Source organism: Lasioglossum baleicum, chromosome 15 (genome assembly GCF_051020765.1).
Source record: "Lasioglossum baleicum chromosome 15, iyLasBale1, whole genome shotgun sequence".
Classification (NCBI taxonomy): Eukaryota; Metazoa; Arthropoda; class Insecta; order Hymenoptera; family Halictidae; genus Lasioglossum; species Lasioglossum baleicum.
Genome location: NC_134943.1, coordinates 12,281,339 through 12,298,463, shown reverse-complemented (window position 1 = coordinate 12,298,463; position 17,125 = coordinate 12,281,339). Strand labels below are relative to the sequence as shown.

At 37.9% G+C, this 17,125-nt stretch overlaps 2 protein-coding genes across 5 annotated transcripts in view; one reads left to right on the top strand and one right to left on the bottom strand.

Annotated features, from left to right (window-relative positions):
- The window catches only part of LOC143216500 (uncharacterized), an 84,502-nt gene extending 81,827 nt beyond the window's left edge, over positions 1–2,675 (top strand). For 2 of the 3 annotated variants that reach the window (XM_076439609.1, XM_076439610.1), the window contains exons 5-6: positions 1,624–1,744; positions 2,283–2,675. In XM_076439609.1, coding sequence (XP_076295724.1) covers positions 1,624–1,744; positions 2,283–2,319 — 158 coding nt within the window. In that variant the 3' untranslated portion in view covers positions 2,320–2,675. The remainder of the gene's footprint in view (positions 1–1,623; positions 1,745–2,282) is intronic. The other variant, XR_013010572.1, reaches the window with a different exon arrangement.
- LOC143216503 (uncharacterized) overlaps positions 2,230–17,125 on the bottom strand; it is a 55,992-nt gene continuing 41,096 nt past the window's right edge. The window contains exons 2-5 of one of the 2 annotated variants that reach the window (XM_076439617.1): positions 13,836–13,955; positions 6,733–8,667; positions 3,954–4,152; positions 2,230–2,917 (exon numbers count right to left, since the gene is read on the bottom strand). In XM_076439617.1, the coding sequence (XP_076295732.1) occupies positions 2,869–2,917; positions 3,954–4,152; positions 6,733–8,667; positions 13,836–13,955 (2,303 nt within the window). In that variant the 3' untranslated portion in view covers positions 2,230–2,868. The remainder of the gene's footprint in view (positions 2,918–3,953; positions 4,153–6,732; positions 8,668–13,835; positions 13,956–17,125) is intronic. The other variant, XM_076439618.1, reaches the window with a different exon arrangement.

Sequence of the window (17,125 nt, the reverse complement as noted above, 5' to 3'; positions counted from 1 at the left end):
GCCCAGATGCAATGCCAATAATCGATGCACCTGAGCCTAGATGATCATGCTAGGATCTCTCGATGACCTCCGGTGTTCCTTGTAAAGCCTTACGTATCTAGAACGTAATCTCTCCCGTGTCACCATTCCTTTCTTAACGTGACGCAATCCATCGAGGATTTCTTGTCCGGATCGCGCAAGGATCTTGTTTTACCGGCATAGTTCACCGTTTCAGGAGCAAAATATAAATGGAGACGGAGCAGGGTGTCAATGCGTCACGTACGCGACGTCGCTGCTCGTGCATTCACACCGTGAACGCTTCGGGGACACATCCCGAATCTTTAAACCGACACCTCTCGTCACGTGCATTTCTAAACAGCGGCCGCCCATCTCACCCTATTGCTTTATTTCATTCTTTTGATTCTTGCTCTTGTCTCTTTAGATTACTCTCCTCCTGAAGCTCCTCAACCCTTCGGGAACGACGATGGATTGTCAGTTTGCTTCGTCGACGTCATACAATGTTACAGATATCATCTTGATGATTTAAACTTGTAAGGAGAGGAGAGACTTGTAATCACACCTGTGGGATCGTCCGTTATAACCTTCAGTTATTCGCACTCCATTTTCTACATAACCGTTTACATAGAACTTTTCACATAACTCCAAGGAAAATAAATTTTTATTCAATGAAGTAACTACTTCGATGCAGACTAAATATTTGCTAGTGTGGACGGCACCTTTACGTCCATTACCTCCACGTCCAATGCCAGAAAATAATTCGAGCATAATCTCAAATTACACACAAGTACTATTAGTTAGGAGATCTATTAGTAGACGTCAGGAACTGATTCGAGTACCTAATATTTCTGTCAGGAAAAAATGGTTGATGTTAATTTAAGGTGAAGAGTGTAAGGAGGATTAACGGAGTCAATGGACAACGTTGATCATTCCAGCAGGAAGGAGCGATGCGTCGCCCTTGCGCTTATGCAATTGAAGCGACCGGCAATCCGTTATACAAGCATGCGGCAGGGTGCAGTGGCTCGAGGAAACCGCGAACATTCGCGTGCTCGTAAAAACTGTCAGGATCGGTTGAAACTCGAAACGTCTTGCGTGAAACCCGCCTGTATAACGTGTTGCCGCCTACCGCGTCAGGAGCCCGGCAAAAATCGCGTAGGAGACGAGACAACACGCGTGTCCGCGAAATTCGATTCGACGTTAATACTGCGATCGCGATGATGCATTCTTCTTGCTGCTAACTCTGACTCTGTGACTCTGGTCGCTTCTTTCCGCTATCCGCGCTCAATGTTCACTAATTGTGCTGAAGAGTTAGCTAGTCAAATAAGGCGAACATATCTTTTTCACAATTAGTGAACTTTGAGCGCGGATATCTCGGAAACTATACGAGATAGCGAAAAACTGAATAGAATCAATCTCATGGCACGTTTTGTCAGCTTTAATTTTTTATAGAATAGTCTTATCGCTAGAACGCATAGTTTCCGAGATATAAGCGGAAAACCGAAAACGGGGACCTTCTACGTTCCCCCCATTTTCTACATATGCGATATACCTAATTACATAGAAATTAAACATATATCTTTTGCTTGATACTCTTGTATTTATACAATGTTTTTTCTGTTGTTTCAGGTGATGAAATATTGAGTTTGAATGGGAAGGTTCTGCGTGGTTACACGCATCAAGAAGTTATCGAATTGTTTAAAGCAGTAAGAGAAGGTCCTATTGAGCTGGAGGTCACGAGGAGACACAGGTACTTATGTGTGTGAATTTAAAGGGTGTCCCAAAGGAGCTACTGTGCTTTGAGAGTCAAACCATTATCACAGCTCGATGGTAGACAGTCTGCCATTATTAGAAATTGATCGCTATTCGACAAAAGTATAAGACACTAACAGAAAAATGTTTGATTAAGCACATAAAAATACAAAATTAATACTTCGTGATACCTCCCTTGAATTGAATTACGTCTAGTAATCGCTTTCGGATAGTTTTATATAACTTTTTGATTCGTTTTTGTTCTAAATGTGTCCAATTGTGATTTATACTTTCTATTAGTTCATTTACGTTATTACATTGTCCCCATTCGCGTAGAATCGTCTTGACATTTTCTATAATATTTAAATCGGAAGAACGAGCGGGCCATTCCAAAATATTAATATTTTCCACTCTTGCTGGGACACAATTTCATAGTATAAAAAAGTACTACCTAATATTAAAATATTTATGAATATGTACACTTGCTGATTTATTAATATCGTGATTTGTTACATAAAATATATTTTCTATTCCAGGTATCCAAAACCGACACAAAAATCTGCGGCATGTTGAAAGGTAAGCGACATGGACGAAACTGCCCACCGGAAGTGCTCTTTCAATTTAATTCTAAGCGATCTACATACTACTGTTCGCTCCGTACGAAGTTTTAGGATTCTAGTCTATCAGAACGAATCTACGACCTTTGATGTTTGTTTCGATTAATTTATTTATCGCGGTGTCGCAGTTGCGTAAGTAGTTGATTATAAACTAGTTCGTATTAATAATATTATTGAAGTTATTCTTATTATTAATATTATTATTATTATTATTATCATTATTATTACTATAAGATTTTATACAAATAACGTGAATCTATTGTATGCGATCATTTTTTATCATAGAGGACAATAAAGAGGACGTACTTTTAAGGTGCTTTCAAGGATCTACTTCTGCAAATGTGTTTTACGCAAGAAACAACGACGTCGCATTGAACAATTCTTAAATAATCATTTTATTACTAAGAAACTTTACAAAATTTACATTATGTACAGGTCTCGGATTTATTTGTACAACATTTACGGAGTCTTCTTTTTACAATAGTTCTTCTTGTACAATATTTCTTCACGCGTCGACGAGTAAAAGGTCTGCGCACGATTTAGCCTTCGTTGCCCTGAAATGTAAACATTACAAGTTACTTCTATTCATTCGTTAGTCCTTCTTTAAAAATTAATATTATATACCCGTTAATGTTGGCATATAAAAGCATCGCGAACTTCCCACTACACAATAGATATTTTAAGTAAAACTAGACTTTTTAAATCATTAATCGTGTGTATCGCAAGTATCGTGAAATCTCACAGTAAGATTAAACTTGTACTGATATCCCTAATAACTAAATTATGTATTTAAGACACAAAATATCAACATACGTTTAAACATATAATAAAAAAGCATCGAAGCAATACAACATATTTAAAAAGAATAGAATCACACATGATATTTCCATCAAAGGTTAATTCTGATTATATAGCATATACTCCGGTCTATAAATCATCATCAACAAAATGGTAATTAAAGGATGCAAGCTTCCAGCTTGATTTGATTGTTTTATTTTGATTAGATGTAGCTATACATACACATATGTATACTATTTGAATAATATAAATATGAAAAAAAGAGATTGAGAAATTGTGGGGTGATTACGGAAAGCTCTAGAAGCCAAATTGAAAAACAATTACCCCGCTTAAATTTTGAAAATTACAATATATAAGAATAATTATTAAAATTTTACAAAATATAGGATATTTTGGTCAAATTTGATTTACGTGTTCTCTAAATTCGAGAAAATTAGTAAGTACATACCGTTTTTATTTCATAATACAGGTCCTTTAATAACAAACAAATTTGAATAAGTGTCTTATGGACGGGAGTGTATACAATATATCGCATCTTTAAATACGGAAAATATAATCTTACTTTTTCAAAGTTTCTCGACAAAAGTTAAACATAACCATTAAGGAAAATGCATATTTTTTAGACCATTTAAAGGCTATTATAACTAAAAACAATTAATCTGTACAAATCTTTCGTTTTGCTAAAATGTATTCTGATATTGTTATAATAGGCAGCGGATAACTGAGGCTAAATAGACGTTGATAGTATTAATAACACTAAAATATAAGTTCTCGACAGATTTCGATACTTACTGTAATTCCTTATTTTTCACGCGTCTGCACAAGTGTAAGGCAACTGGTCCAGTTTTAATATTACGAAAAAGTTGGACGGCCTTTCTATGGGTTAAGTCGTGACAGACGTGGCCATTTACTGCCAAAATCTCGTCACCTGCACGCAATCGGCCATCTTCTGCGGCTTGGCCGCCTGGTAATACTGACTTTATGAAGATACCTATAACAAAGAAAAAGTAATCAATTAGAAACGAGGAATATATCGAAATTTTACAACATATAAAACTAACATGCAGACAATATAGACTGGTAATATATAATACATTCATTTCACAGATAATTCATAGAATCGAAATCTCAAATTCTAACATATTAAACATTAAACTGTAAGGAATTACTAATAACTACTATTAGCCATTAAGATAGATACTTTATTCATCAACATACTCTCCTTCAAGGGTGATGCATTCATTCAAACGCTCCTCTAACTTTTCGATGTCCTTTATGTAAAACGCGGGACTTTATGTAATCGTGGGACAGTCTGTATTTTTGGCCTAAGGATCTTTGGTAACCGTGAAAAGAAATGACCCGACTTTCATATCAGATTGCAAGACCGATCTGCGTTGCACCGATTTAATAAAACTATTGATAACTCGCGGCTGTGGTTCACGATGTTCCTCATAGCATCAGAACACAGCGTCTACACGGTACTGTTGGCTATGTTTGCGGGTGCCGCACCGCGCCGCGGCATCGTAACGAGCGCGTAAAACTCGAGACCGCTTGTATACATGCAGAAGCAATTTATCGGCAACGTGTACAGCGGTCGAGCAAGCGCGTAAATGTTATGGCAGGAAACCGCTGCCATTTCCAAGCGCAGCACCGGGTGCCACGTCCGAGATGATATTTTCTGCTTGTTTGCGAGCCGAGCCTCTCGAAACAGACATCTCCAGGAGCGAAGAACGCGCTAGGATAAGACGTTCTGCAGTCCGCGATGACAGGATTAACGCTCGATAACATCGACTCACAACGAACATCTGCATAGTATTCGCCGTTCATTTTTATGAAACTCTGCTGTATCTCTGAACCAGCCAAAAATAAACTGGAGATGCCTTTTCTCGTCTCTGAACGTTTCATTTTCGTTGAGATTGAAAAATACATACATACTTCATTTTGTCTCTTCATATTCCACATAAATTTTGTCGTAGACTACCTTATCGAGATCACTAGATCCAATAGAGCAACAACTCTTAATGAAATGAAACGTTTTGTTGCCTTAGATTTGAGTCTATATGTATATCTTTTATAGTGAAATTATAAATTTGTCACCATAGGAATTGAAACAAGAAATATTTATCAACTGACCATTTTATCAAGTTTGTACTTTAGAGACCTGCAGAGTTTCATGGAAATCACAATTACGATCTACAAACAACGTTTTCTAATCATAGCAACAGAAATGGATATAGTTTACATAGGAATATGTGTCTGATAATTATTTTAGAACGAGTCTAGTATTTCATTGTAAGAGGATATATTGCGAGCAAACGATTTTGAAGCATTTTACAGGATTAGATTAGTATAAACCTGAACGTAAAATATTTTAGAGCTAATTAAGTATGTAGCTAGTACTACTTTGTTAAATAATTTAAAACAACATAATGTTAAATAATGGATAGCCGCAATACTGTTAACGATGCTTAAGACGAAATGTTGAAGCTTCTGAGGAAGAAATTTATATGCAAGTTGTATCTAATGCATTTAATGTTTTACCGAGATTAGTATGTTAATGTTAACTGATCTCAGACGTAGTAACTAGCGATTGGTGATGTACCATATTAATCGTATTAGAAATAATATATCAGCTGTTCCGAGGAGTAATTGTTACGTAATTACGTTAAGATTTATAAAGAATTAAAAATTTGTACAGCATAAAATTATTTAAGATATCTTGAAATTCCTGGAAATTAATCGAGAATCCACTATAAATAGGATCTACGTGTAAGAATATTTTATTAGAATATACGCAACAAGAAAATGTAACGAGTACGTAAATTCAGAAATGCATTCGTAAACAGTTCGAATGAATATAAAAGAAAGGTTTTCCTTAAACCTCATTTTGGTTATCATTACTCTAAAGAAATGAATAATTTTCAGTAGAAGATTTATTTTGTGTAATATATTATTAATACTTTTATAGCGCATTTTTGTATTTACGTGTGTTGACATACTTTTTCCTTACGTTCGCTCAAAGAATATGCTGGCAAAAGTAAACAATTTAAATTATTAATTTAATAACTTAATAATTTAATAATTTAATGATTTCATTATTTAATTTTGCAATCTTAATTATAACGTCGTAGAGTTTCCTTTTCACATTGCAAAACACCATTACAGTAAAGTCGGGATCTAGCTCCCTGAGGATCTCCAGGATCACTGTCCCTTCGCCTACTCCTTCCACTGGGGCATCCCCGCGAGGGGCCAAGAAGCTCGAGCTGTCGCGCGGTCTCCGTGTTTCCATGCTGTCCTTTTCTACGTTCGGCATTCTTTATACTTTCGGCGCGGTCGACGCAGTCATAAAAAAATAGTTTACCTACACGATCTCTGTCCCCGCTCGGAACAGGCGATGGCAGCTAGATCGCGACTTTACTGTACAATTACAATTGCAAAGAAATTTTGTTATTCTATAAGAACATTATTAGAACACATTAATATCCTCCGAAATTGAGAGCACGCTACCTTTTAGGCATTGTATAAATATGACTAACAATAAATAGAAGAGGTTGAACGTTATGCGACTCACCGATGCTTCCTTTAGGACTGTCGCTTCCCCCTACAATCGTGAATCCCAATGACTTCTTCCCCGGGCCTTTCTGGAAGACAACCGTCAGGAACGTTGACACGGTGTTCCTCGGTCTTCTGGGTAGAGTACAAAAGTTGGAAACACTCTGCGATCCACTGTTATCCATATTCATAATCGATTTCTCCGAGGACGTGGATTTGTTACACTCGTTCCGCCTGTCACGATGATGTTTCGACGTTTGATGTTTCTTGAAATGCGATTTAGAGGTGTTATCGACGATGACCCCATGTCCATTCTCCACGTTGACGTTCTCGTAATCAACGCTGCTCTCCGTGAGCCTCTTCGAGGACTGGTCCAAGGCAGAATACCTGGAAACAACGATGTCAACTTCTCCGGGCCCGCTACCGCTCCCCAGGATCTGTCTAGCTTTTGCCATGTTGAGTCCTCGCAGTCTTTTACCGTTCACGATTAAGATCTCATCACCTATCCTCAAAGTTCCTTCTTTGTCGGCGAGACCGTTCGGCACCACATGGGCCACCAGGTAACCAGGGCTCGACTCCGCAGTCTTCGCAATAAAAATACCCAGACACTGATCCGAACTCTCCCTGAAAAGCTTTACGACCATCGTTTCGGTAGTGTACGGCTTGTTTCGAATGACAGGTAACTGGCCACTCGAACAGTTCTCCGAGGCTAAGAACTCTTTGGTGTCCAATCTGGTGGTGGTTTTTCTGTCAGGCGGCTTCGAATCCTTCCGGTCTTGTCGATCTATTAATTCACTGTTCGCAGCTTGGCACAGTTGACTCGTTGAATCTTTGAGGAGCCTGGTCACGTCTGTCTTGCAACCTCTACCTTCGTTCCTGCTACAGTAAACGTCCAAGCTAGAGAACAACCGCGTCGTTCTTTCGACGTCCGCAATGGAGGACGAAGGTTTTCTAGGTGGTAGCTGCGGCGGAGATTGCAACGAATCGTTCAGACCAGTCAGCAAGCCGGAAGCACTGCTGCTGCATCTGTCATCGAGAAGAGAACTGGTTGCAGAATCGTTATCCAGAATCCCGGAGTCGTTGTCGTCCTGATCCTGTTCTTCGTACAGTGGATTCGTTCGAAGTTCCTCGAGGCCAGGCAGAGTACCGTACGAGAAACTTCTCAGTCTTCTTCTTTCTCTGTCCTTGCTATCCTTCTTGTAGATTTTTGCTATCAATTTGTTCGTGGAGCTCTTCAGGTATCTATCCTGCATCGCTCGGAACTTCGCCGCCAGGCAACTGGACGGTGTTATGCTGTCGAACTGAGAATCATTTTTATACGCTGGTTCCTCGGTGGTGCTCGTAGGAACTTCCGTGTCCATGGACCTCGCTGGGCCGCTATGGTCTTGAACGAACTCCTTGCTCTTTCGCCACCTACGATTTTGATGACTAACATTTTCCTCGATCACGTTCTTCTTAGATAATCCTGCTGGCGACGGGGCGGACATGGGACGGAAACCCAAGAATGAGAAACGTTCTTCCTGATGCTTCCTATAAGGTAACCTGCTCTGTGATTTCGAACGTCTTTTCCTCTTCGCTTGAGTTTTCTCTTCTTCGATGATCTCCTTCAAGTCTGACTCGCAGACGGACCGACGAAATTCGTTTCTGCTCAAGCCATGTTGACTCAGTTCGCACATGGAACGGAATTGCAACTTGTCTGGGTCCTCTTCCTCCTCCTGCTCCTCCTCCTCGTCAGAGTCTCGATCCTTGAAAAAGCTCAGCCTGGTGTTCATCACCCGGTCCAGTATCGGATTCCTTTTTTCACAGATCCGTCGTCTTTCTTCTTGGATCCGTTTCTTGTCTTTCTTGGTGGAACTCCGCTCGGTCGTTACTTGCGACGTTTGCACGTTATAGCAGTTCCTCTCGGACTCGGAGCTCGATGACTTCCGGCGAGCCCATCGTACTGGGGACATGTCTGTAAAACAAACATATGTATTTAATGATGAACTTCGGATTTGTATTATTGCAATTGTATAAATGCTACGACGAAATACAATTCATTATAATTTTATCATTAATACAATTACTAATTTATTAACACGAACAGTACCGAGTACAAAAGTACAAGGTGACTTATTTAGATTTCATACAATTTTGATAAGAATATGTGCTCGACTAAATAAATGTCTGCAATAACTTCTAATGGAAAGATATTTTTAATTTCTCAATAATTGAAAAATAAAAACTATGAAACCGGACATTTGATCGGTCGTGGTACGGTTAGTGTTAATTAACGCAATTTATTATAAGTTTTGCTTCCGCTAAGCTCATCTCTTTCGAATGTTAAATAATAAACATAATATGTCGTCAACATATCTAAACTAATCGTTTAAAACAAACACGTCACTTTTATTGCTCGGGTCACTTTATAAACTGAGTGTACAGAACGCACAATTACATTTGAGCAAATAATGAATGCCAACACCGCTCTTCGGATGACCCAAGTGGAAAGTAGATGCATCACACCAAACGTTTCTCATCTTCCCGACACGGTTTCCCTCCGCGATCCAAACTAGTCGAAACTTCGCTCCACAGTGACAGTCAAGACGAAAATGATCGTCTTCCGCGGAGCGTGACATTATACGAGTTCTGCAAAGGTTCAAGACGCCTTGTGCAGGATGTGTGTAACGCAGGACATCCCGTATGAGCAATTCACATGAGTGCGTTGCTCGAGCGATAGTAAAAATAGCCACGAGGTGTGCGAAGGCACACCGAGGAGGAAGTAGACACTGAGAATCGAACGAGCGAATCGGAAGTACCAATTGCTCTGGGAGCGGACTTCTTTCGCTTGAAAGGAACTGTGAGAGGGGGAAATATAAGGCGTGCAACTAACAAACAATATAGAGCGGAGAGTAATTCTCGTCTTATTTCGTAACGGATTTTCTCGCGTTATCTTTTCAACATCTGCCGGATATGATTATTCTCTGACATATATACCTTTCCCTTAATTAAAAATAATAATTAAAATAATAATTAAAAATAATTTATAAACCAAATTGAGTCGTGGCCATCGACAACAGACAACTGTTTTTTCGTAACAGAAAAACCAAATTCTGTTGCGATATAAAAAAAAGGATCTTTTATTTAAAAATTTGTATCGTATAACTAACGGAAATTTATATTTATGAAGAATGTCACGCTCGGGCGAAAATATCGTTCCAAGATTAGTCCTGATTAAAATCACACCAAACAAGATAGAATTTAACCCGTATTTACTGTACATGTAAAGCAAAACTTACAATTTATTATATATTTAACATATCCTATATATGGCATATGTTTAAATAAACAAAAACGAAATCCGTCCGCGTTATTCGCTAATAATTCCTCAACGAAAAAATTACTTTAACACTAACCGTGTTAAATATATAAAAAACCTTGACTCACCTTAATTGAAGAATTCATGGAGGAATCCAAATTGAATAAAATTAGCTTACAATTAACGAATCATTTAATTGTTAATATTCTGTTTGCATTTCAAGCGTACGTTCGAATGTAACACACCAGCAGCGATGTTTCTTCACGGGCAATTTTGTGAAATCATGAAATTAAAAATGATTGGCACAATGTTCATTAGGTCGATTGGCAAGAAGCATTATAATTTCGAATTCAGAACGTAGTGAACAGTTTTCTCGAGAAAATATGCATCGATTAAAGGGAGCAACTCTTGCGTGATAAATAATTCAATCAAACACGCAACCGATTTCGAGATCCTAATCTCCTAATATGATTTCAGCGTTGCATAAATACTCGAAGCAGTAGGTTTTTACGATCCATGTAAATATATCAAAGTGAGCATAAGAAATTGCAGGAAGCGAGCATCGTTCGATATCTATCTTGCTCGGATATCGACGGTAATGATAGAGAGTGTAACCACGAGTTACACGGTAAATAAACCGTAGGGTTAGAAAGGATTGAAGAAAGCGTTTCACGGTAAAAACTATGGATATCTCGCTTCTACGGTAAATGTATCATGACAAACTGATGGTAGAGAAAAATAGAGAAAAGAATGATTTCACCAGCACCGAGGCATCAAGCTCCCTCAATAAAATAAAAACGTTGAAACTTCTTCCCTGCATTTGCAATTGCAAGAAGTTACCATAGGAAAATACTTAATGATCGCTAGACTGCGGATCTTTATGCAAAATCAGCATTTCCTGCATCAATTGCAAGAAACATATGAGTAGACTGCGGATGTATATGCAATTTGCAATTTTTATAGACGAACTTTAAGAGAAACTCGAATCGAATAAACTCTTATTTTCAGTGTTTAATAATCCAACTCGTAGTAGGACACGTCCTGGAGTCTTTATCCGAAACAGATTGTTTAGGTGTACATTTCCGCCGATATAACTGCCTCAGGGCTCTGCTACCGGTACGTTACTGTTTGGCCGCGCATGCGCGTGAAATGTTGCACTGTTGCACCATATCGCAGCAGCACTGTGCAGAACTGCAAAGAACACTCGCGAAGTGAACCAAGTGTCGTCCCTTAAAAACTTTATTGTACCGATTAAGTGCGCTTTATGTTTCGGATTCCGTGTGTTTAGTTAATCCATATAATTGTTAGATCTTTTACATTGATCCTTGAGTGTTTTTCATCACGATTCAACTGTACTACAATATCAATTGGAAACCATTACATTTCAAGGGGAAACATATGACTTCTACTAAATCCTAAGGTAAATACGTACGTACATAACCTAAAAACAATAACCTAAAAATAATCCTATTTATAGTTCAATCTGTAGTTTGACGTTTGATTAGAGATTCATGTAATTATATAGTCAGAATTTCCCTCCAACGATTCATCTGGAAGTGTTTCAAATAATTTGCGGTTTGGTTGTTTGTAAACCATCCACCGTTACGAAATATTTAGCCGCAGCCTTTTCCATCGCGAAGAATGCGCTGAAATTGTGATGGTGTCGTAAACCGAATGCCAAACCGTGACGTACACTTTTGTTATGTATCAGATGGAACTTCCTAAAGTATTTTCAATTACGAACCAACGGAAACTCATTACATGAATTATACATGAATACACGAATTATTAAGATGGCGGTTGTACAAATGAATGCAAAGCTGCTAAGATAATTTCGAATATCAAAATCAAGTTTTATTCACTGTTGTACGGAATGTAACTATATGATTTGACGGTTTGCTTTATGCCATTCTGCTCGTATATTCGTTGAGGATAAATCTTCAAAATACTTAACAAATTATCTAGAATATTAAATGATCATAGAACGAGTTGAACGTTCGCTTAGGGGGCCAAAAATTTTCAACTTTTCTGAATGTAATACTATACAATTCGATAAATCATTCCAAACCAGAATGATTTTATCATTTTTTTCGTCGAATTGTATAATATGTAGCGACTCTCGGAATCACTACTCGAGTGCTAAGGGTTAAACAAAACTTTTTGAACAAAAAAGGAAGGCAGACTTGAGGTTAACGATTTCAACGAAACGTCGCGTTTCACACCGAAAACCGCAATGATGTTGTCATATAGATGTTCGTAGAAATGACGTTACTAACGCCACGCCGCGGTTTTCCGGTGAGGGTGTTCATTCACCGACAATGTAAATACACACTAAGATTCGTGACTCCGGTGCGGTGCTGCAAGGCTAAAAGTACTTGTGTCATTTCGTAACGTTATCATAATAATTCTACAGGAAAGTGTGTTTCTTTTACTTATTATTAGGCTGCGGATTTTTATGCAGAATTAAGATAGTCTGATTTTTCGAATCTGTTCACCGTTTTAAATTATACCTATTCATCATTGTTGCAAATGTAAATCCGCAATCTAGCAATTAAAGATCGTGAAATGTATCTTGATCCAGATGATTTTTTTCTCTTAGCGGTAGAGATACAGAATCCGTGAAAATTAAAGACTATGCAGTGCTGAAAAAGGTTCCTGTAAAAAGAGGCTCTCACGCAACAAACGAGGCTATGCAAAGCTTCTTCGCTTTCGAAAGTAACTTTAATGAAACGGCAAACGGAAAACGGCTGACGGTGAAATTCTTGCGATTCGCAAAGACTGGAACGAGCCTGTTGCTACGTGCAAAAACGGCGGAGCCACGGAACAATCGCGGTATGTTTCTAATCACCAAATATGTAGTGTGCAAATAAGACGTTCCGAACAATCTGACTGTTCACTGCGTCACGTGAGTCTGGGAGCCGAGCGACCTTGAGCTGCGAACTCGTGTTCGAGATGAAATCTCGTTGCTCAGGTGCTGCGCGCTAATAATTCGCTGTCAAAGATTTTATAACACTTAACAGTAACAGAGAATTAGAGGAGATGTCGAAAGAGTGATTCATTTTCTAATGAAATTACTATGTATGTCATTGCGACACGATTTATCCCATTTTTGCAACATGAACATTTTTATTTTAGAAATTATTATTTAGACTAGGTGCATACATGTACAGCTGCAACTAGCATCGGCTTTACATTATTTTATTTATTTATATATAGACGGGCGGATTTTATGCATTTATGACAAAAATGAGAGGGTGTAATTTAAAACGTTAAAAACATTAAATCGATTTAAACATACAAAAAATATCGATGACTTTGAAATTTTACCTAAGAAGACCTAAGAAGTTTTTTTGTACAACGAAAAGTAACGGAGATATTTAAGGGTTCTGTTTCTCTTCGGACTCACCCTGTATATGCTTATCAAAAAGAGTGAGCGAGATAGTCTATGGTCGATTGACAAATATTCGTTTCCGTAATTCTTTAAAATAGCATTATTCCATGCTAAGTACATTATTCCATATTTGTACACTTTCCTCTACATTCGGTTTTTAGTGATGCATGCGCCAGTAGCGCGTTATAACTAGTTGGGGCCTTGGGCAAAGTAGAATTTCGGAGCTCCTAACCCCAACTAAATAACTTTATGAGAAAAACGTAGAATTTGGATCTTGGATCTTGGTTTCTGTTCAGGGCCCCCTTTTGGGGCGCCACTGTGCATATGCGACTAATTAACGCCGGAACGATCGCAACTTGAATTATGAAAGTTAACGTCGCATCCTGCATTTAGCATTGCAGTAATTCTATTGACGTTGGCTTATAATTATTACCTCTGTATTGAGACGTGGCATGAAAGTGGTAAGATGCTCCGTCAAGGTCTTCATCGGCTTGAAGAGGACTGAGGCTTAAAAGTCTTGGCGCCTCGGCATGGCCGCGAAACCAACGCATTTCTGAAACGCAGACAAAAAACCTTCATTGTATTACTTTCATTGTTTTTAACAGATTGATATTAGGAAATGATCGTGCCCCTGATGCTTTCGTTGTGCGTGACTATATAAACGTTAATTCAATCGAAAAATTATTTAAATAGTTCTGTGCATTAATAAATGCACTAATGTAATTTTAGCGATCAATTTAATGAGTAAGGTAAAAAAAGACCTTGAAATATCGGAAAATGTGGCCAAGAGAAAAAAAACTTCTCCGTCACAATAATTGCCACACTGAACCAAACGTTTTCTTCTTGAAACATTTTTTTGTATTGCTAAAAACAACGGAGATATTTTCGGTGTAAGTTTTAGGTGCCTCACCCTGTACATTTAATTAATTCGCCAGAAACTAAGTAACCTAATGACACTTTTAATACCCTGGCTCAAAATACACCCAGGCTCCGTTATCGGAGGGCTAAAGAAAGAGAATTGCAGAAAATTCTTCATTCTTTCGTTTGAGCATCGTGAAAAATGTGCTGTTTTCCTGCAATATTTGTCGAACACAAAAACGTTTGGACGAGTAACAATAAGAAGTTACTAGAATGCTGGCAGATTTCGCAGCAGCAACAAGTAGCGTGCAATTCTCGATCGAACGCAATAATAATATCTATAAAAGTGAAACGGTTACACTTGCAGTGAATGGATTTCGCGTGAACGGCGACAGTTTCCGCTGTGATCGCTGAACCGAGGCCATTTTTTTTGCCTGCGCGTTGTTCTTGTTCCTGATACCAAACAGCGTGAAGATTTAAAAAAAACTGATAATTTAATGATCAATGGCCTTGAAGAACCACAAGGGGAGGATGTTATAAATTACAAACTTGTCGTTTAGTGTGTTCCTTGTCACGCTCGATTGTCGAATAGTGATCGCAAAATTGCTTTCGTTACGCGTGAGAAGGCCAATGAGTTTGCGAAAGAAGTGAACGCTTCGTTGGCTCAGCCTGCAGGCAATTAATATCAGATCTTGCAATTCATTGATTTTAGTCAATGAGAATTGAAAACCTGATGGAACTTCGTTTCCTGCCGTTTTCGATACATAAAGTACAATAGAACTAATTTATGATGAAAATGGGCACGCACAATTCAAAGCAGTGGTCATATTAGAAAAGTTTAACGACATCAGTGTATTAGTTGCAGTTTAATAAGATAATTACTGCAAGAATTTTTTTATTCGCCTTCAGTATCTTGAAATTACTGCAAACATTTTTTATTTCGCAGAAAGATCCGCAGTCTACTTATTAAATGCAGTTTTTTTGTACAACGAAAAGTAACGGAGATATTTAGGTGTTCTGTTTCTTCGGACTCACCCTGTATACTCACCATTCTTTTCTAATTATAGAATTGTTCTTTTCTACAATTAGAAAAGAATGGTCACAGTATAATTGATTAATAAACCTGTATTCTTTAAAATTTATCTATTGTAACTAGTCTAATGATAACAATTGAATCTATAACGTATTTAAACATAGATAGGTACAATCAAAAGATAGGTTTTTCGGCAAATATCAGTTTGACGAAGTTTCTGACAATTGGTTAAACAAATTATGTGTAAATATTAAGCGATTACAATTAATGAAGATATAAATTCTTTTTACACATTTAGATGGTCTAGTTATAAATATTATTGTATCCACACGCACATTTATATCTACATTTCAATATAATCTATCGCATTAACTCTGAGCATTTACTCTCCAACTACCTTTTCAAATGATTCATTCATAATCTTCGTTGATTTGCTCTTAATTCTTTTGTTATTTGGTAAACTAGAATGCCGGTACAGTTAATGACATGTGCATTCCAGAAAAGCTAAGACCGTAAATGTATAAATTATCCTCGGTCGTAGGTTTATTCTAAATATTCAAACTAATGACAGTATGGTATGGAAAAGTATGTTAAATGTGTACATAAAAACTGTGCAAAGTGGGACACAGGGAGTTTCTTCAATTAATTAGATTCATAATCCACCGGCAGTGCATCATTGTTTTTGTGTTTCATTAACATACAATGTTGCAGAATTGATTAAATACATAATATAGATTATACATACCACTGTAAAATATCTATTACAAAAATGTATGAACGAACCGTCATCAAGCACTTAAACGTAATAGATTCTATGATGTATTACTGTATGTATTAAGTTGTATTAAGTTGTTCAGGTAAAAAATTTTTATTTTGCGTAAAGATCCGCTGTCAATGGAACAAACATTTTTATGGTTGAATCGTATAGCACGATAGAGGTTTGGTTTTCGAAATTTTCGAGAACAGCAGATTTAAAATTTGTTCAGTTCTCGCGTGATGTTTGATCAGGTGTTGTTTTATCACACGCAATGTATAGTGTATCGGCTTCTTTCCATCTGGACACGCATTAAAAAGCACGTATTTTAATGTTGACAGAAATCGAACACACGCGTCATAATTTCCATCTGACCGCAGATTTGACCAACGAATCGTGTCGGGAGGCGAGCCACGCACACGAGGACTTTCCATGAAAAAATTGTGGCACCCAAGGTACGTTACGAACCTAATGCACAATCGCTAGGAGGGGAAAAAACCTTCGAGTTATGTCGAAGAAAATTTCTGTCGGCTGTGTAGGTACCGTTGCGGGCAACTGTAAGCAATAAACCTGTCCTCTTCCCGCAACGAATCCTTCGCGGTTGGTCTTTCGCGATTCCGCCTGACGGAATCCTCACGGAGGCGTTACCGTTCATCTGCTTCGCGTAGAAACCGTAATTTAGCAACCTAGTGCCTGCCTCTAGCAACAAACCCCGAGAATATAATAGCTTCTGCTTTAACGGTTCGTGCTGCCGTCCTCCATCGCGAATCATACTTTTTCCGCGTCATAGTTTGCGTCCAATGGAACAGCGAATTTTCAGCACAACTGTACGGTAAATGGTAACAACTTCATTTCCTATTCATCGAGTCGTGCTCCCAAAAACTTCTCCATTTCTTTCACGCAAAACGATCTTTGCTCCGTAACAAGTAAGATTCGACTGTTTGACGATTCGCGACGAAAATGATAAGTATTTGCTTGCGTCACTTGAATAAATTTATCTCCATTTTCTGAGAGAATTCGCGTCATTTTTCAAAGCATAAAATATTTCGAAATATATGTGAGCCGTCAAAATAAATGG